Source organism: Setaria viridis, chromosome 2 (genome assembly GCF_005286985.2).
Source record: "Setaria viridis chromosome 2, Setaria_viridis_v4.0, whole genome shotgun sequence".
Lineage (NCBI taxonomy): Eukaryota > Viridiplantae > Streptophyta > Magnoliopsida > Poales > Poaceae > Setaria > Setaria viridis.
In genome coordinates, this window is record NC_048264.2 from 1,128,926 (window position 1) to 1,147,932 (window position 19,007).

The 19,007-nt window shown below is 45.2% G+C and overlaps 4 protein-coding genes across 10 annotated transcripts; 3 read left to right on the forward strand and 1 right to left on the reverse strand.

The window, feature by feature from the left end:
• The first annotated feature begins 977 nt into the window (after positions 1-977).
• On the forward strand, positions 978-4,736 carry LOC117844744 (uncharacterized). Its single transcript, XM_072292016.1, has 3 exons — positions 978-1,350; positions 1,715-3,326; positions 3,460-4,736. Exons 1-3 carry the CDS (start codon positions 1,148-1,150, stop codon positions 3,895-3,897), a joined length of 2,253 nt encoding a protein of 750 aa, XP_072148117.1. The 5' UTR covers positions 978-1,147; the 3' UTR covers positions 3,898-4,736.
• A 695-nt stretch (positions 4,737-5,431) lies between these two features.
• LOC117842656 (putative F-box/FBD/LRR-repeat protein At4g03220) lies at positions 5,432-6,509 on the forward strand. The gene has a single exon (XM_034723151.2). It carries the CDS (start codon positions 5,432-5,434, stop codon positions 6,479-6,481), a length of 1,050 nt encoding a protein of 349 aa, XP_034579042.2. The 3' UTR covers positions 6,482-6,509.
• A 1,404-nt stretch (positions 6,510-7,913) lies between these two features.
• On the forward strand, positions 7,914-12,683 carry LOC117844745 (F-box/LRR-repeat protein At3g03360). Of its 7 annotated transcripts, XR_004637923.2 has the most exons (6): positions 7,916-8,918; positions 9,040-9,174; positions 9,276-9,726; positions 11,096-11,212; positions 11,464-11,559; positions 12,270-12,683. XR_004637923.2 is itself a non-coding variant. In XM_034725521.2 (4 exons), exons 1-4 carry the CDS (start codon positions 8,052-8,054, stop codon positions 9,452-9,454), a joined length of 1,074 nt encoding a protein of 357 aa, XP_034581412.1. In that variant the 5' UTR covers positions 7,914-8,051; the 3' UTR covers positions 9,455-9,589. The 7 variants fall into 7 exon arrangements, 4 of the variants coding, with proteins under 4 accessions (XP_034581412.1, XP_034581410.1, XP_034581411.1 ...); XR_004637922.2 differs by having other exon boundaries at positions 11,096-11,559; XR_004637924.2 differs by lacking the exon at positions 11,096-11,212.
• On the reverse strand, positions 12,608-16,649 carry LOC117844748 (wall-associated receptor kinase 1). Its single transcript, XM_072291724.1, is given in 6 exon segments — positions 12,608-13,704; positions 14,218-14,223; positions 14,335-14,563; positions 15,089-15,317; positions 15,319-15,379; positions 15,922-16,649. Coding segments are annotated over 6 exon segments (2,109 nt in total). The 5' UTR covers positions 16,572-16,649; the 3' UTR covers positions 12,608-12,770.
• Between the last annotated feature and the right edge of the window lie 2,358 nt (positions 16,650-19,007).

The following is a 19,007-nucleotide window of genomic DNA, read 5'->3' on the forward strand; positions in this document are numbered from 1 at the left end:
TCATCGATGGTATGTACTTGGAGGTGATGGTCTAAATACATCTATTATGTAAGCAATGTTCTTCGTATCATCTGATCTGTTAGCAACTCAATGCCTCCTTCTATGCTTTTTGTCTATCATGGATATGCTTGTTCCTAGTCTAGTTCCGGATTAGACTATCTAGCTTGCTTGGTGTAATCATTGTTATTAGATCTAGTATGTCGATCCTTCATGATAGCTAGACATGTTTATCTGTGTTCGTGCCTTTAAACTACCTGCGCTAATAGGGGGGATCGTGACGGTGTCTACCGTGTAGGGTGGGGATTTTCGGGAGGTTGACCGAAGGTAGTAGTTTAAAGATTGTTTTGGATGATACAAGATGTGATTGGTTATTAACTAGATATGATAGACTCTTGTTAGAGCACCAATGAAGCTTGCTTAATTAATTAGCACATTAGTCCTATTCATAGATAACAACCGACCGGCCGTGAAAGAACCTCTAGCCAAGTGGTTAGAGCACCGGAGTAGAACCCAACAGGTCCGGGTTCAACTTCCTATGGGAACGAATTAAACGGTTTTAAAATAAAAAATATAAAAAAATAGGTAGGAGCTTCCTGCTGATTTCGTTAAAAAAACAATCCGCGGGCTGGAGTATTTGTTATTACTAGTTTGTCTATCTGTTTATTATATTTGGGGAAAAAAACACCGTCTTGCGTATGTCTGTATGTGTCTTTTGTTGTGTCTATTAAAAAACAATCCGCCGGCTGTTGCATTTGTTATTACTAGTTTGTCTAGCTATTTATTATATTTGAAAAAAAACACCTTCTTGCGTATGTCTGTACGTGTACCGGTTGGAAACTTCCATTAAATAACATGATTTGTTAGAAACAATCCGCCGGCTGGAGTATTTGTTTATTGCATCCAAAACTTAATTTGGTTGGAAACTATTACCACTTGTGCTCCCTCTTCATGTGCATGTTGTGACAGCATCTGCTGAACTAACGCGACCCAGAAATGGAGCGGTCAAGCTACCCATTACTCGGGCAGCATGAGCAGTGACCACACGCTGGCAAATCCCATTGCCAAAGGCAAACCAGACATCGGCCTCCTCCATTATTGCAAACGTTCGTTTAATTTCTTTCAGAGTTTTGACAAAAATTAAGGAACCATGGAAGAGGACGTCGGAAGGCCGGAGGTGCTGATGATCAATCGCTACGTGAGGCTTCGGACCGCCACGGGGAACATTGTAAGCGCTCTGGGATTCCTGGCGTTGCTGTGGTCCACCGTCGTGCTCCTCGGAGGCTTCATCGACGATCTCCTGCTCAAGGAGTTCTGGGTCCTCACTGCACTCAGCTTCCTCATGGCATGCAGGTAATACATTAGCTTTCCTTCTATGTATGCCTGCCATCAATTGCCGTTGCGTCCGTCAAAACTTGTGTCGCCGTTGATGTCAAATTTTCACTCTAATGGCCCCTCGGTTGACTGATCGATGAGAGACTTGCAAAATGCATAGTGATTTGTTCTTGAACTATGTTGTGGCTCTCCCGCTAGAGTGTCTACCTCTTCCAACTCCTAGAGAGAGAAAAAAAATGTCTTGTAATTAGCCGTGGAGTGGCTGCCGCAAGCAGCTCAGTCCCAATTCTGTGTGACACATACAATATCCTGAATTTTAATGGTCATATTATAGACAAAGACAACCTTAGCTTTTCCCTCACTAACCCAACATATTACGCAGGATGGCGGAAATTACTAACAACGAGCTCCGTAAAGGGATTTATATGGAAGAGGATGAAATCATTGATACTCTCCGGAAACAGAAATGGTTCGAGGCGCACAAGGTTGTAATCGTGCTGCGTGTGGTGCAAGTACTGAAGTGGATTTTTGGCATTTGTTTTTTCTTTCTCTATGTTCTTTCGCCATTTGTGAACCTGGGGGTCGCAGTGTGGCGTCTTGTACGACGAGATTATGGCGATGCGGGTGGAGATATTGGCAACAGATCAAAACTGAACGCCGCACTGGACATCTTCTATGTCCTAATTCTGTTCCAGAGTTTGTTCGCCTTCTACAGCATAGCCATTGACTTGGTGGAGTATGGATTGCAATCACGAACGGAAAAACACTGTGGGCTTGAAGAAACGAGTCAAGATATCGTTTGGCGCTACGCTTCAGAAACAGCTAGGAAGTTCAGGAAGGACGGGGAGCTGCCTGACAATTGGAACTTGATCGCATACGGTGTAGAGCTGCTCCAGTCTGCATCTGGGGATGACCATCTATGGGGAGCAAGGGTGTTAGACCAGTTGTTCAGTAAGGATAAGTCTGTAAGACAGGAGCTGCTATCTTCCAGGAGCTGTATCCAGAATCTGATCGGCATGATTGGTCGGAGAGGTACAGCTGATAACGTCGAGAACAGAGAGCGTGCCGCAAGGATTGTAGCACACCTTGCCAGTGACCTCAATATAGCTCACTTCCCGGGTACACTGCAATGCATCTGTTCCCTACTTGAAAGCTGTAATACGCAATCTTGTGAGCCACAAGCTACCGATCCGTCGGAGGAGCCAGAGGACCAAAATGGTGCTGACACAGTACTGCAGATCAAGGACCAAACTGAATATGAATCTGGAGGACCCAAAGAATTGGTTTCTCAAGGCCTGCTGATTCTCGAGGGGCTCACACAGGACGAAGAGAACTATGCAGAGATAAGCAAACACCCAAGGCTGCTCTCTAAGATCACATCACCACTGCTGATTTCTCAAGGCCTGCAGATCCTTGAGAGGCTGACACAAGATGAAGAAAACTGTACAGAGATAACCAAACACCCAAGGCTGCTCTCTAAGATCACATCAACAGTGAGCAGCCATAACTTCCTCAGCAATACGCGGGACAACGCAATGGTTGAAATGCTAAGCAGGTCACTCACAGTGGTGAACAGGCTACTTACCAGTCCTGGTGATGGCGCCACAAGACTGCGCCAGGAGATGGCAGGTAACAAGGAAGCTGTCAGCAGTCTGTTGGCTATTTTGGAGGCTGACAGTGAAGGTGCCCAAGAACTGCATGAACAAGCCCTGGAGATCCTGGCAGAGTTAGCCTTTGATGGTTCTTTCACAAAACCAGCTTTTGGTGAGTCTGAATGCATGCTCGACAAGCTTTTCAAGACCCTGCATCGCATCTTCCTTGAGGAGAAGGATGGCAATGCTGTGGTGGGAGAAGCAGACAGAGAGAAAGACACCAGACTGAGGGGAAAAGCAGGGGAAGCACTCGCCAGATTGCTTCCCGTTCGCGCTGCAAGAGATGCTAATAATGTTGCTGGTATACTTTCCAAGCAAGATGAGATCAACCTATTGACCAAGGTAACGAGTAATTCGTTAACTCCTTTCGATAATTTACATACAGATAAAAATGGTGGCTAGAGATGAATTACATCAATCTGTATCATGCATGATACAATTATAACTTGCCGATCCTCTATATATGTTGTTGCAGGTGTTCGATCACATAACAGCTATGAAAGGTGCAACCATAGGTGCAAACAATGAAAGGCAATCTGATGAAAGAAATTTGTTGGCAGCCATGTTATCCCTCGTCGTGGTGATATGCAATGAACACATTATCAGTAGAGAAGATTTTGTTCGTGCCATCCATGAAGATGCAGCACTGGTGAAGAAGCTCGCGGAGGTACTGAAAGTAAACAAGCAATGCACGGCTGAGTGTTTGAGAGTAGCGAAGCTTACCTGCCAGGTGGTGATAGCTATGGGTCAAGCCAAGCCCAGCTTCGTCCAACATTTCAATGAACATAACTTCAAGGAAGAACTGACCGAGGCTTTGGAAATCATGTCGGAGGTTGATGGCTGCATGCTCTTTGCTTCTCTTGTGAAGGAAGCACATAAACTCCTAAACAGCGCACAAGAACATGGTAAATGATATATCTTCCTTGAACAGACTCATTTCTTCAAATTGATACCACAAAGGGAAGCTCTTGACAAATGGAACTTTGATAGAGCTTTGTTTACTGTGTAGGCTGTAGCGCGTTGATTTTCTGATTACTTATAGTTACTACTATTGATTGTTGCTGTCAGGTGTTCGTTCAACAGAATTTCATTAATTAAGTTACCACGGCCTTCAGGTTGTGTTTGTGATCAACAATCACACTGAAAAACTGAGTAACCTTCAAAAAAAATTGAAATCCATGAGTTGACAGGATCTGAACATGAAGTTTCTTTTGTGAAGCGACTATTTGATCGGGCAACAGCAGTGAACAAGGTGATAAACTTCAGAGTCATCAACCACTGAAAGCAAGGCCAGGAATATGCATGGAGAATGATGCATCGTAACCACAAGAATGTACGTGTTATATGCACATGAATACTTCTAGTAGTAGAATATGAACCATGGAGTTATATGTGTATCAGAATTTCGTAATTTCTATTTTGATGCCTGCTGCAGTGCATGACAACATGAAAATGCTAGCACCCAGCTCATTGAAAAATGTGGAATCCATTTACCTTATGTTTTATGCTTATTAATGTTGTGTTTCTTACACATGGAACTTTTAAGTGTTCTTTTGACAAACATTGTAATGTTCGGATACTAAGATTGGAAATATTTTTTCTTGTTGCCCATCCATAATAAGCATTTTATTCAATTTTTCAATTGTAATCAAGATTTTTCAAATAGAGCATGTTGTACGGATTGCCTCCAGGATAGCTCGTGCAATCAAATATTGACATCGTATTTCTATGGATCACTGCGAATTCATTTGCCCCTTACCATAAATCTTGACAGGTGCCTTCATGTGATGCCATTTTACAAAACCCTGGTTGTGCATATACATCTTCTCCTATGTGCTATGTGTCATATTACAGAAGTGTTGATTCAAATCTATATTTTGAACTTCCGATAATTCTTAGTGCAAAAGCATTTTGATCTCCAAGAGAATTTCAGAACTTACCATTAAATCCATGATTCACCATCAGGTTGTACACCTTTCACAGCTCTCCACTCCGCACCTAGAATGTAATGTGCCATTCTTATATTTTTTTTAAAAGAAAATCTTTTTCATGTGGACCAAAATTCACTATAGTTATGGTATTATGGGTCACTTTGTCAATACCACAGCCCTTCTCCGCCAATCTTCGAGAGGCTGGATGTGGTCAAGGTTTCCAATTTCATACATCATGTCATCAAACCCACTGGTTGTTAAATACAAGGATGAATGATTAGACAAGTTAAAGTTCGGTATTGATGATTTCTTAGTTAAGGTGAAATTTGATGATCCAAAGCAAAGTTTAGGGGTGATTTGGAGTTTTCCAAAGAACAAAGGGTTAAAAAGGGAATACCAGCTGGCGCACGAAAATTTTTGTAAACCACGCCAAATCAGTCGCAAATTCTGAAATTTTTCCCAAATTCTACAGCGAAATGCTAAAAATTCCATTCCGTTCCCCACTCTCGAATCTCGATGGAGAGCGGCGGAGACAGCGAGGGCGCCCCCAAGCGTGTGAAGCTCTCGTCCGGCGATGCCGGCAGCGGCGAGGACTGCCTCAGCGCGCTCCCCGACGACGTCCTCGTCCTCATCCTCCTCCGCCTCGACACCACCGTCGCCGCCCGAACCAGCGTCCTCTCCCGCCGCTGGCGCCGCGTCTGGGCTCTCCTCCCGAAGCTCTGCTTCCCCGTCGCCCCCGAGCCCCACCGCTTCCGCGACACCCTCGACACCCACGAGGTGCCCCTCCGCGACCTCCTTGTCGGGGCCGGGGGCCCCACCCCCGAATCCCTGGCGATCTGGCTACCCGCCGCCACGCGCCGTGTCTCCGGCGACCTAACCCTTCTCAACTTTGATCCGGGGAAAGACGCCGGGGAGGAGGAGGGGGAGGCCACGCAAAGAGGCGCCTTTGAGCTCCCCTGCTTCGAGAAGGCCACCTCGATCTCCCTCATCCTGGGGTTCCACGGCCTCGCCATCGCCATGCCACCCACCGGCGTCTTCGCCCAGCTCACAGGGATCTACCTGAGCTGCGTCCGGTTCCACGGCCCGTGCACGCTCGGCGACGCCATGTCCTCGCCACGGTGCCCGTGCCTGCAGAGGCTCACCGTCGAAGACTCCCGTGAACTGGGCGATCTCACCATCAACTCGGTGTCGCTGCTGCAAATGGAGCTCAGGAACCTGCGCGGGTTGTGGCAGGTCACTGTTGTGGCGCCGGCGCTCACGGAGCTAACTGTGATATACTGCTTTCGCAACGATGACACTCAACCGGTTGCCAACATCTCAGCCCCTCAGCTGGTGAGCCTCGAGTGGAGAGATGCGTATGATCCAAGCTCCGTACATCTTGGCAAGATGGCACATCTCCGATGGCTGGGCACCTTTTATCTTGTATATGGACAAGATGGCCTTAGTCACAACCACTCTTGTTTAACGCTCTTGCAGCGCTTTGAGGCCATTGAAACCCTTTTTCTCACACTGGCATATATGCGGGTGAGATTACTTATTCTCTTATCTGAAATTATGCCATCGTAGTATCATACTGATATGTCATTGTAACATCTTTGATTACCTGGGTACATGCAGTTTGAAATTGGATAGCAAGATCCGTCCATTTTTCTGTGACATGCCCACCAAGAAATGGTCCTAGGACGACCTAGGCTACCACACTGTAGAATTCGCTCAGCCATGCATATGATTCTTCGTTTAGAAAAACTTTACATTGAAGCAAATGCCCTAATTAAATGGATGTACCATTTCGACTGTTTTCTGAATGCGATATATATGTAGAGCTATATATCACTTGTCCTCGTGGTGGTGGTATTCATGTTGAAATATATTCTCACTTGTTTTGCTTTGCGACGTTGCTGAGCACACTCAATTATCCTTCTTTTCCAATATAAACCGGTTGCTTGTACTGGGAAGCTAAGCAAGGAATTGATGTAATCCACTTCAAATACTGTCAACGCTTCTAACGAGGGCGACACTCTCCGCCTCTTGCTTACCTCTCTTCCAATTCCAAGTTCATATATCAGTATAGATTACTAAGTTAGTCTACGGCCAAGTTGAGACAAACAATCAAGTCCGCCAACCAGGATGAACAATGAAGCTTGCTTAATTAATAAGCACATTAGTCCTATTCATAGATAATAATGTGCCGGGGCCTATAGTCAAGTGGTTAGAGCACATACCCAGCAGGTCCGGGTTTGACTTCCCGCGGGAGCGAATTACGACTTCATGTAGGAGCGAATTAAACAGGTCTAAAATAAAAAAAGAGGTTGGAGCTTCCCTGTTGACTTCATTCAAAAAAACATCCGCCACCTGGAGTACTTGTTATTACTAGTTTGTCTATCTATTTATTATATTTGAAAAAAAAACACCATCTTGCGTATGTGTACTGTACTAAGGTTGGCAACTTCCATTAGGGCGTGTTTGGCTCTCACGTGCTAAACTTGAACTATCACATCGGATATTTGATACTAATTAGAAGTATTAAATATGGTGTAATTACAAAACTAATTACACAGATGGAGTCTAATTCGTGAGACGAATCTATGAAGCCTAATTAGTCAATGATTTGACAATGTGGTGCTACGGTAACTATTTGCTAATGATGAATTAATTAGGCTTAATAGATTTATCTCGCCAATTAGCCTAGGGGTTCTGCAATTAGTTTTATAATTAGCTCATGTTTAGTCCTCCTAATTAGCATCCGAACATCCAAATGACAGGGCTAAAGTTTCACACCTAGTATCCAAACACCCTCTGAATAATAACATGATTTGTTTGTTCCTCGAGGATACATGTGTATAGCCCACAAAGTCAAATGCAACGCTAGCTTCTCTCTCTACGTGATACGTTCTTGTCTTTAGTTGTGTCTATTAAAAAACAATCCGCCGGGTATTTGTTTATTGCATCCAAAACTTAATTTTGGTGGAAGCTATTGCCACTTTGTGCTCCCTCCATTAATTTCGTCGGTGCCTGGACGAAGAGATGAGGCGAAAGTGGGGAGCAGTTTGACCAGCACCACACGGTATCAATAGCGTGTGCTTGGGGGAAAAATCGCGTTGACCCCCGACAGCTCCCACTCCGATTCCCCAATCCCATGGCGATGCCCGCCGGAGCCAAGAGGGAGAGGAGGGCAAGGCTTGACGAGGATGGAGAGGAAGAGCTCGTCGACCGCATCAGCCGCCTCCCGGACGACGTCCTCGGCAACATCGTCTCCTTTCTTCCCACCGTGGCTGGCGCCCGCACGCAGGTACTCTCCTCCCGCTGGCGCCCCATCTGGCGCTCGGCTCCTCTCAACCTCGACATCCGCACCGACGACGTCTCGCGCATCCTCTCCGCGCATCAGGGCCCCGGCCGCCGCTTCTGCACTGAGTTCAGCTACTTCGACCCCGGCGACCGCTCCGCGACCCTGGACGGGTGGCTCCGGTCCCCCGCCCTCAACAACCTCCAGGAGCTCAAGTTCGACCTCAGCTTTATTCCTTATCAGGCGAGTCCGCCGCTGCTGCCGGCATCAGTACACCGCTTCTCATCCACCCTTCGCGCCGCCAGCTTCGGCGGCTGCGCTTTCCCGGAAGGAAACGGCGCCAGCCCGCTTCACTTGCCACTTCTCAAGCAGCTAAGCCTTTTGAATGTCAGAATCTCGGAAACTTCTTTCAATGCCTTGCTCGCGGCCTGCCCTGCCCTGCAAAGCTTGCTGCTAGGTTACATCATGGGCTGCTCTCGCGTCCAAATTGTGTCCCAGAGCCTTAGAAGCATTGGTTTGCTTCATACTTATTGCAATTTGCAACAACTCATCATCAAGGATGCCCCATATCTAGAAAGGTTTTTTGAAGGTTCTGCCATGGAAGTCACCGTATCGGTTGTCTCGGCACCAAAATTGCATGTTTTGGCACTACATAGTGCTTACAACCTCAGACACGACGTTGGCAGCACAACTTTTCAGTTTCGTAGAACAGTTTTTCAGGTATCACCTCCCTTCTCACTTTAATATTTGTGACGGATCCAAGACCCTTTTTTCGAACAAACGGATCAAAGTCCCCTTGTCTGATCATGATGTTAAACTTTGTATTATGTGCTTTACTCAGAGATCATGCATTCCTAGCTCCAAGACGGTGGTTCACAGCATGAAAGTCATAGCTTTAACCCAGCCGGATCTTTGTTTGGATATGGTTATTAACTTGTTGAAATGCTTTCCCTGCTTAGAGAAGCTGTACATCGAGGTGAATAAACTTTTCCTCCATAATAGGGTGTCCTCTGCTTTCTTTTTCCTCCATTCTAATGCTAGGTCGTTACTATTGTCATGTTCATTTTGCCTTTTCAGACACACAAAGCAGGGAAGAAAAATACTTGGTGTCGTCAGAAATACAAGAATCTTATTGGTACCCTTGAAATTCGTCTGAAGAAAATTGTGTTGACAAACTATCGGGGCAACAGATCACATTTTAACTTTGCCAAGTTCTTTGTTTTGAATGCGAGAATGCTACAGTCAATGAGGCTTGAGTTATTTGATCAAAATCCCAGAAGCACAGAGATTGACAGACGGCGTGGTCGAAGCACAGAGATTGACAGACAGCGTGGTCGACTGCTCCAAATAAAAAAGGCTTCAAGGGACATTTTGGATGTTGTGGCTAAAAACAGCTGCTCTTTGATGCTTTCCATTGCGTTTGCGGAGCAAGTACATGATTTGTCAATAGCTGACCCCTTTGTAAAGCTTCATAATTGGAAATGATTCCTTATGACGACCATAAAAACCCTCTTCTCCTAACTTGGAGGTAATGCTATCCTTTTCTTTTCTAAGACTTGAGTCAACATGGAAGTGAGGGAATGCAATCTACATCTGCATTTCTTGGCAGACCAACTCCTAGTCTGCTAGTTTCCCTAGGTGTTTTTAATGGTTTAATTCATACCGACCTGAAGTTTATGGCTTCTGTATATGACATATTGATAGAACCATGCCTGAAGATTCAGTAGTAATTTTAGCCACCATTCTTAGCGGTAAACCAGATGGTAAAACAAGAAGTCATTTTAGCAATAACAGTCATAGTTCTGCAATCTGTTAGAGCAACTCTAGCAATAGTCCATACTTGAGATCCCTACTTTTCTGAGTGATGGTGGCATTCTTGGGAAGGTAGATCCAGGGGAGGGGGAGGGGGAGATGACCGCCGGTTGCGATTTGGGAAGTGGCGGAGCTCTCGGGCGGTGGCGGTGGTGCTCTGGCCATATGAGCGAAGGCAAGGCAGGTAGGAGGAAAACGACCGCAACAAAAAAGTAGGGGCCTCCCTAGCCACCCGTGGGAGGAGGGGAGGGGAAAAGTAGGGTCCTCACTAGAGTAAGGATCCAAGTAGGGACCATGCTTGAGTGGGTTTTTTCACCCTCGGCCTCAACTTTTTGAGTAGGGGCTTGAGTAGGACCCTTGTTAGAGTTGCTCTTAGCTTTTGGTGACATATCTGAAACCCTCAAGTACTTTTCAGATCCTCACTGAGTATCTATCCCAAACAAGCCTCCGAGCGCTTCATACAGCAACCCTCAAGTACTTTTCAAATCCTCACTGAGTAGTTCTAGTACTCTTCGAGTACTTTATCTGGCTGAATCTTCAAAGTGCTTCAAAGATGCCATAAGGCTTTGGTGTGCTCAAGCCCTTCATCATCTTAATTTGTAATTTTCATCTTTGGAATGTGATATGGGCCATGCCAGCCCCCCTCATGATCTATATTTTTGTATTAAAGGTCTTAAAAATTAAGAAGAAAATTTATGTATATCTAGTTTTGCTCCATGAATCAGCTTAGCTGCCCCCTAATGTTTCCATCCCAGCTTCGTCCCTTAATAACGCGGTCTTTGTCTATTCAATAATCGTACCATTCTTTATTTAACATAATCAGGAATATCTTAGAAATAAACTAACGATTAATACCAATCATTTTACTTCATCTTTTTGTTAAATGTCTAAGTGGATAGGTGTCCTTCAACCATTAATACCAATCGTTTTACTTCATTTTTTGTTAAATATCTAAGTGGATAGATGTCCTTCAACCATTAATACCTATCGTTTTACTTCATTTTTTGTTAAATTTCTACGTGGATAGGTGCGTATAGTAACATTCCAGGATTGAAAAATGAATACATTCCTTTGCGTTTTTCTAGGGACGCCTTTTGTTGTGGTAGGTCAAGGCTTGGATGAACAATTACTGCATCAGTATTCTCTAAACCTGTGGCGTGAAGCAGAATAGTGGTGAAAGCTAGTATTTGGACGATAAGCAGGTTGTTTTTTCTTGTTCATTATGTCAATGGGAAATATATCCTATCAAAAGAGAATGGAGGGAATACATTCTCAGTGAAGTCAAGAGAGATCTTTTTAGTGAAAGAATAATCATTAAGCTTGCATGCCTTACGACCTTAGTAATTAATTCTTTGGAAAGCGGTCTAAGAGATTGCTACCTTTTTAGACAAGTGCGAATGCACGTCCTGGGTAGCGAGATTAAGAGATTGCTCTGGTTTTGTTTCTTCCTTAGCCGAAGAATGAAATTCCAAGGAAGTCTGTATCGGTGCTGTGGACATCGTCGTCAAGACGTCGACCGTACCGTACCCGTCAGAATCTTGTACTGCTTGTAAGTATTCGCCACTTGACAGAGTCTTGCGCTGGCCGTCGCCCGGCGAATAACCTGTCCGATTCGTCCTTTATTTTGTCCAGTTACGGTCGATCGGATTGTAGCTAGAGTACATGCTACACTACAGCATCACAGTAAGAAAAATTAATGGTTCAAATTTATTTTTTTAAAAGACATTTTCAAACCTGTAAATTTAGAAGAAAATGGCGAAGGAAGTATTCATAGGGACAGTGCAGGGCCATGGTACCTAGTACTAGTGTAGTACTATTGGCAGCAGCCGCTATGCCCTGCCGGCTGGCGAGACAGCTGTGCGGCTCGGCCTTTCGGGCCTTGTAGTAGCCCAGTTCGGTCAGCCCTTCTGTATTTTTTTTTTGCTTTTATCCATTTCTTTATTTCTTAATTAGAAAATAAGAGAAAACCCCCACAAATGGACAACAATAAGTTGCATGCGCTACAGAAATATATATTGAATTTAAGCAGCTTAACACCGACACAATCAACTCAATAATGGTAACGGTGGATAAGCTGAACTCTTGCTTTAAAATAGTTGCTGCCTTGAGTGTTGACTCGACTAACCTCACAACTTCTCTTTATTACTTTAACTTCAAGGCTAACAATTATTGATTGATGGCTATGTTATAAACTAACTTACCCTCGAGTGTTCGAAGTTAGCCTTGAGCTCCGAGATTTTCACTCTACTTTTTACTCAGGATCGGGATTGAACTATACGTCGCAAGGTTGAAGTCATGAGGTCAAGAAGCTCTTTTAGCACGAGGCTAAGGGTGCGAAGCTGATGGATTAAACCAATGCAGAGAAGAAGTCCCGAGGTTAAGGACATAAAGGCGTGAGAAGCGTGACTACATGAAGGCGTGAAAAGCATGGCCACATGAAGGCGTGAGAAGCGTGACTACATGAAGGTGAGAAGCGTGACTACCTAAGAAAATTCAATTTGTACATATTACCCTAAAGAACTTTATGTACGGCATATCCTAAGAATGTAGTAGGTGAGGAAGGACATTTACGGAATATAAAATGGCATCCGGGTCACTATAAAAGGGAAGCTCTACCCCGTTGTAAAGGAGACTCATGATTTTCAAGAGATTACAAGTGTTTTTCTTATTCCATCTGTTGTACTCGAATCCCTTTGAGACCAACACTTGCTATAAAGTAGTTGCTGCCTTGAGTGTTGACCATGCTCCATGCATGCTTAATTAGCTTGCAACAGAACTTGAACCTCCGCTGGCTATTGCCTTCACTTGCTTAAGCTCCTCCACCACCTCAGCCATGGTCGGTCTCTCATCCACGTCTTCCTTGAGACATTGGACCACGAGCCTACTGATCCTATCCAGGCATTCCATGTGATGATATGATCGGGCATCGTCACCAGACAAGATCTCTTCGTCATACAAGTTCCTTCCATTCCCCTCCTCCTTGAAGGACCTGATGAAGTCTAAGTAGAGGCTATTGTCCCCGTACTTGGCCGGCTTCCTCGTGACGAGCTCCAAGAGCACCACACCAAAGCTGTAGACATCGCTCTTCTCCGTGAATCGGCCAGACTTTATGTATATTGGGTCTATGTAGCTCATGTCCCCTGACACACACCACTTGGAGTACCTGCTGGCGACGGACACGAGCTTCGCTGACCCAAAGTCCGAGACCTTGGGTGTGAGGTTATCGTCGAGGAGGATGTTGCCGGACTTGACATCGCCATGGACGTGGTTGTGGCCACCATGTGAGTGCATGTAGGCAAGAGCTTCCGCGGAGCCAATGGCAATGTCCAGGCGCACTGGCAAGGACAGAGGGAGCGTCTTGCCGGCGCCATGGAGAACACTGTGTAGGCTGCCTCTGGGGACAAACTCGAAGACAAGCATGGGAACGTCTGTCTCGAGGCAGCACCCGACGAGGCGAACAAGGTTAGTATGGCTGATGCGGAACTGGAAGGTTATCTCATTCACGAACTCCGCCTGCGGAAGAACCTCGCCTTTCGCAGTGGCGCACTTAACCGCAACCTGTTGGGAGGCATCAGTTACCCCTATGTAGACCTTGCCAAAGGCACCTTCTCCAATAGATTTTTTGTAGCCGTTTGTGATTTTCTTCAGCTGACCCTCCGTGATTTCTGTCGAAAAACCTCCTGTGCTTTCGCCTCTTTACCTCAAAAATTGCGAAAGTTGCTACGACGGCGACAACAATTATGACTGCAGCCATTACACAGGATCTGTCGTCAGCCATACAGCTGTTACATGCAAACCATTTGTTCCTTAGTTTTATTGGAAATTTATCTTGTGCTAAAACTAATCCATTCTTCATTTTCTTGCGCATATATATATAAATATTATGTGACTGCTTTTTTCTATTATGAATTTCACCTAAGAATTTATATATCATAAAGGTTCCAACTCTTGAACATATCAAACGCACTTAAAGGAACTGTTTTCATTTTTGCTCATAGAAAATATTTTTTCTTGTGGATTCCTAAAAAAAGAACTTTGAACACAAAAGCCTTTCAATATATGCTGTACAAAATAGAAAAGAAATTGAGAGATAGCGAAGACAATAAAGATTGTTTTCATAAATAAGCTATCAAGGATATCTATGAGTTGAGAATAAAGCGAGTAACATAAAAAAAGAAGAAACCCAGTGTTAGATCAACATGCATACCTGGTACTATCCAACTATATATTCAACTGAAGTGCTCGCAGTTTTCTCAAAACCAGCAATGAAATCGAAATACCAATTGAAGAGATTTTTCATCTTCAAAAAGAATGAGTGCAATGCTATATGACTAAGTAAAGAGTGAATGCATGCTCACCAAATATTGATATTGCCCATACTGGAAATATGGGCTGGCATCCTGCTGTCTCACTTTTACCATCTCCTTTTAGACCAAATTTGCATTTGCACTTGTAACCACCCTGTGTATCATGGCATGTGCTACCACTATAACAAGGATATAGTTTTTCATACTTGTCGGGATTTGATTTCCGAAGATCGCACTCATTAATATCTGTGTCAAAGATATATGGGATATCGATCCAAATATATAGTTAGTTGGGCAAATATATCAGACTTTCAGTGGCAAATTTACATGTCAAGGGGTAGGTATATCGATCCTTCTTTTCATGAAAAACGCCTGTGTTAGTCAAATGCGTCAATCAACTGGTAGGTATGTTGGGTCTGGGCTGATTTCAATGGACTATGCTCTCTTATGATCCTAACGACAGGTTCACAAGGTTTGAGCAGAAATTAAAAGGTATTTTATGTTTTGTGATGTCAGTAGGGCAACACAGTACATAGGCATTACGGCTAATAATAGTAACGGACCATCCTATTCGAATAAAATAATAGTCAACCAACAACAAGTTTTGTACGTTTTCCATCTACAGCTATGCATATATAGAGACTTGGATTAACAATAAGCCATTTTCTGTTAAAAATAATTATCTTAGGCATCCGGCATGTTTTAATCCGTAATCTAAAAAAATCCGGTTGAAATAAACTCACTTTTTTTAGAGGGTTGAAATAAACTCACTCTTGCATCCTTTGTCACCGGTGACGTAGGGATTGCCCGTGTATCCCTCAGAGCAATTACAGAGGTACCCAGACCCCTGTGTCGCGTTCACACAGAAGCTATTTGTACTGACGCAAGCGGAAGCTGTGGGTTTAGCGGACGCGTCACCATCCTTAGGTGTGGGCCGGCAAGACCCGTCATCCCTGATGGCCCACTCAAGTACCACCGGCATATGGTTGGTTTCATTAACTAGATCTGCTGAAAAATGAATTGTTTCCGTCGAGAATAAGATCTTGCCGGCTGAAGTTATACCTAAATTTTAAACATTAAAACAAAATCAGGCATTCCGTACGTTCTATAAACTTAGTCAAAGATACAGATATTTGGCTCAAGATACTAAAAAATCTTTAAGTTTTTGTAACAGAGACGAAATATAATTTAAAAGAGATATGGAAGAGATAAAGTTAGACCGCATAAAGAAATCTGGACAAACTCTGGATCCACGCATAGAGTCGTACGTAGTACCAAACAGGCCGCATAAAGGAAAACTATAATTTTCAAATTAAATTTTTATTGGACCAGTGTGTTTTTACAACAAAATTTCTTTTGCGAGACCGGCTGGAATAAATGTTCCACGTTTTGGAGAAAATTTTCTAGCTTAACGGAAAAAATACTCCACAAAGAATGTAAAGATGCCAAGAAACTTCAACAATAGAAAATTACCACAAAACAAGATGAACAAATCAAAATATACGTTTGGGTGTTATAGAACTATTTTGTTCCATTTAATGTCATTAATTTAATGGCCGTTACGTTGAATATAATATGTAGCAAGTATATATGTGCGTACGTACCAGCCTTTCTCGGCCACAAAGGCGAAACTGCATTGGCTGTACTCCCAGGGATAATAGTAGTCGGTGCCGTTCTTGTAGTTCCAGCGTACCTCCGTCGTGCTAAGGTTGCCGGAGATGGGTATCTGGCAGCAGCCGAGCCCCGTGCACTTGTCGCCGTCGGCGGCCGCGTCCTCTATGCTCACGCAGTAGCTGACGCAGCCGGTGTAGTAGCTCGTGCTCTTCAGCATCGCCACAGTGCTGCATCCGATGGCCGTGAACTCGTTGCGCCTCTCCGAGATCACGAATGGATCGTTAAGTGTCCACTGAAAGTCGTAGGTGGTGAAGATTCTGGGCGAGTTCAAGTTGTAGCATAAGTAGGAAGGTAAGGAGAAGACGCGTATCTCGCCGGTCTCCGGTGAGATGCTGGCGATCTCAACGTCGACCAAGTATGGTCGCGGAGGACTAAAGCTATCGTCGCAAGTGATGACGTAGGGATTAAAACCCGGCCGGCCGCAGCCCTCGCCGATGCCGAAAGGATAGGGAATCTCTATGTTGCCGCACATATGGCAGTCCGGTCCCGGCATCGATGAGTTGGAGGCACCGGCAACCAGATGGGAAGTTACTAGGGCAGGAACAAGGATATGCCACAGTAGGACTTGAAGAGGCGCCATGGCTGCTGCTGGATTGTCTGCGCTAACTAGCTAGACAGTAAAGAAGCTGTAGCATTGGCTTCATATATAATTTCCGATCTGGCCGCGTGGAGGGCTATATATAGGCGGGGATGACGGCCGGGATGGATTGATAATCATCTCCCCAGTGTTAATATGTGATAATACAGATCAGCATCCATCATCTTTTTTCTTAAGCAGCTAACAGTAAAGCACTGCCTAGTAGCCAACAGAAGTACGTGTCACATCAAATCTTTGGAGGCTAATTAGGAGGACCAAATATGAGTTAATTATAAAACTAATTATACAGATGGAAGCTAATTCACGAGATGAATCTATTAAGCCTAATTAATCCATCATTAGCAAATGGTTACGGTAGCAGCACATTGTCAAATCATGGACTACTGATGTTGTAGATAGTTATGCATAAAAGTTCACAGTATATCATCAATGAACATAGTTACTGATGTTTTTTATTCTTTTCATTTTTTACTGATTAAAATTTTCAAAATAATTTCATATTTTTAATTTTTAAGAAAGTGCAAAAATTCCCAAGCATGTTGTACTGGAAGAAATCAGAAAAACTTTCTTAAGCCTCACCCTATATTTGAATATCCTTCAATTCTTATAGGCAGTCTTGTTCTCACTGGAAAACAAATATTCCACGATTTTTTTGCTCTTGTTGGCTTGTAGGGCGAAGACATTGACTTGGTGAAGTCAACAAAGATTATCTGCAGAACAGAAGCTTCCAAACGCTATTTGCAGAGTAGCACCTTTCAAAAAGCAACTGTATGTTACACAAGTGTAAATCCGCACGCCATTGCTTCTAGAAAGATTATTGTCTTGTTACTTTATTTTGTTCTTTAATACTATGGAATTAGCAACGTATAGTATTATATTGGAAAGTTTATAGGTATTCTTCCTAGATAAACCTGCTTCCACTAAGGGCGTGTTTGGCATGGAGCTGAACTCTATGGAGCTGCCAACTTCATGGAGCTGTAGTGCAAATGGGGGTGGAGTTTTGGACATTTTCAACTCCAAAACCACCAAATATGAATCTCCTCGTGGAGTTGCTGGGTAATTACCTACCAATACCACTGATTAAAAAAAATGGTTCACTTCTTTTTCTCCCGAGACCTCCCCCCTCGCCACATCTCCCTCCCGCGCCTGCTCTGTTCCTGGCGCCCAACCCCTACCCCCGCCTAGGGTTTGGCTGCCGCCACCCCCGCCGCCAGCCGCCGGCTGTCGTCATCCCCTGCTGCTGCCCCTTGTCCACCCCCACCGGCCGCCGTCCTGCTGCCCCTCCTGACCACCGCTGGCCCACCGAGCCCTACCGCCGGCGGCTGAGCCCTGACGCCGGCCGCCCCCGTCAATAGGAGCCCCACCTCCGTCCACTCCGTCAACAAGAGACCCACCGCCGGCCGCAGAACAAGGTAATTTTTTCAATTTTGATTCAAAAATTAATTTGTTTTGTATGCCTAGTTCCTTTCATAGTCAAAATTGGTTTGATTTGTTGTTGCAATCCTAGATTCACAGTAGATATTTTGCAATCCAAAATTTGTTGTGTGTACTAGAAAAATATGGACAGTACCATTCCAGTGAAGTAGATTAATGCCTTCTAATATGTGTTGGGGGGAAATATTAACGACCCCCTGATACGCTGCTTAAAGAAACAAACATGAAGGCCCAGGCCCACCAAAGCGTGATCAAGTCTCCGCCTCGCCCGACCCAGGCGTCAGGATCGGGAGCGCCCGACCTCCCTCCGCAAGGCTTCCGCCTCGCCCGACCATAACCCCAGGGTCGGGAGCGCCCGACCCTGTACCACGAAAGTTCCGCCTCGCCCGACCCCGAGCGAAGGAGTCGGGCACGCTGAGGACCACGGGGTCAGAATCCCCCTCGGATACGATCCGCATAAACAAGACAAATCCTGTGGGTCCCCCCCGTCGGCCTCACCATCAATGCGCCGCAGAGTTGGAAGAGCGCAGGGTGACCGCGCCCCCCACGCAACCCGGCGCAAGTACCCGCGCACGACCGTCCTGTGCGAGCTACAGTACCGGTGGCCGGCCCCTGTTCGTCGCAGGGTACTCATGACCTGCGGCGACCGGAGCAAAGGAGGGAGCGGCCCCGTCCTCGGGTCCCGCACGCCCTCGGGCCCCGCGCAAACGGCAGCACAGGTGTGAAGCTCCCCCTCTCCACAAGCCATCGCCAGAGCGTCGGTATCCACCGTCCTCCCTAACGGACGGCGGGGTGGCGACAAAACCGCCTCATCATGATCTAACCTGGTACCTACGAACATCGAAGAAGCTACCTACGGGGAGCAGCGACACTTGGCGTCTGGCGACCACCCATCCCGGCATGCACGGCGGCACGCGTTTAGGGTCGGCAGGACGTCGGGCGCCTTAGCTCTCCCTCCTCCTCCTCGCCTGACTTTTTACCATC

Coding starts and splice junctions, on each gene's coding strand:
- LOC117842656 (XM_034723151.2), top strand. CDS start 5,432: ATGGAGAGCGGCGGAGACAGCGAGGGCGCCCCCAAGCGTGTGAAGCTC.
- LOC117844745 (XM_034725519.2), top strand. CDS start 8,052: ATGGCGATGCCCGCCGGAGCCAAGAGGGAGAGGAGGGCAAGGCTTGAC. Junction 8,919..9,039: donor TTCGTAGAACAGTTTTTCAG/GTATCACCTCCC, acceptor TGCTTTACTCAG/AGATCATGCATTCCTAGCTC. Junction 9,175..9,275: donor TAGAGAAGCTGTACATCGAG/GTGAATAAACTT, acceptor TTGCCTTTTCAG/ACACACAAAGCAGGGAAGAA.
- LOC117844744 (XM_072292016.1), top strand. CDS start 1,148: ATGGAAGAGGACGTCGGAAGGCCGGAGGTGCTGATGATCAATCGCTAC. Junction 1,351..1,714: donor AGCTTCCTCATGGCATGCAG/GTAATACATTAG, acceptor CATATTACGCAG/GATGGCGGAAATTACTAACA. Junction 3,327..3,459: donor AGATCAACCTATTGACCAAG/GTAACGAGTAAT, acceptor ATGTTGTTGCAG/GTGTTCGATCACATAACAGC.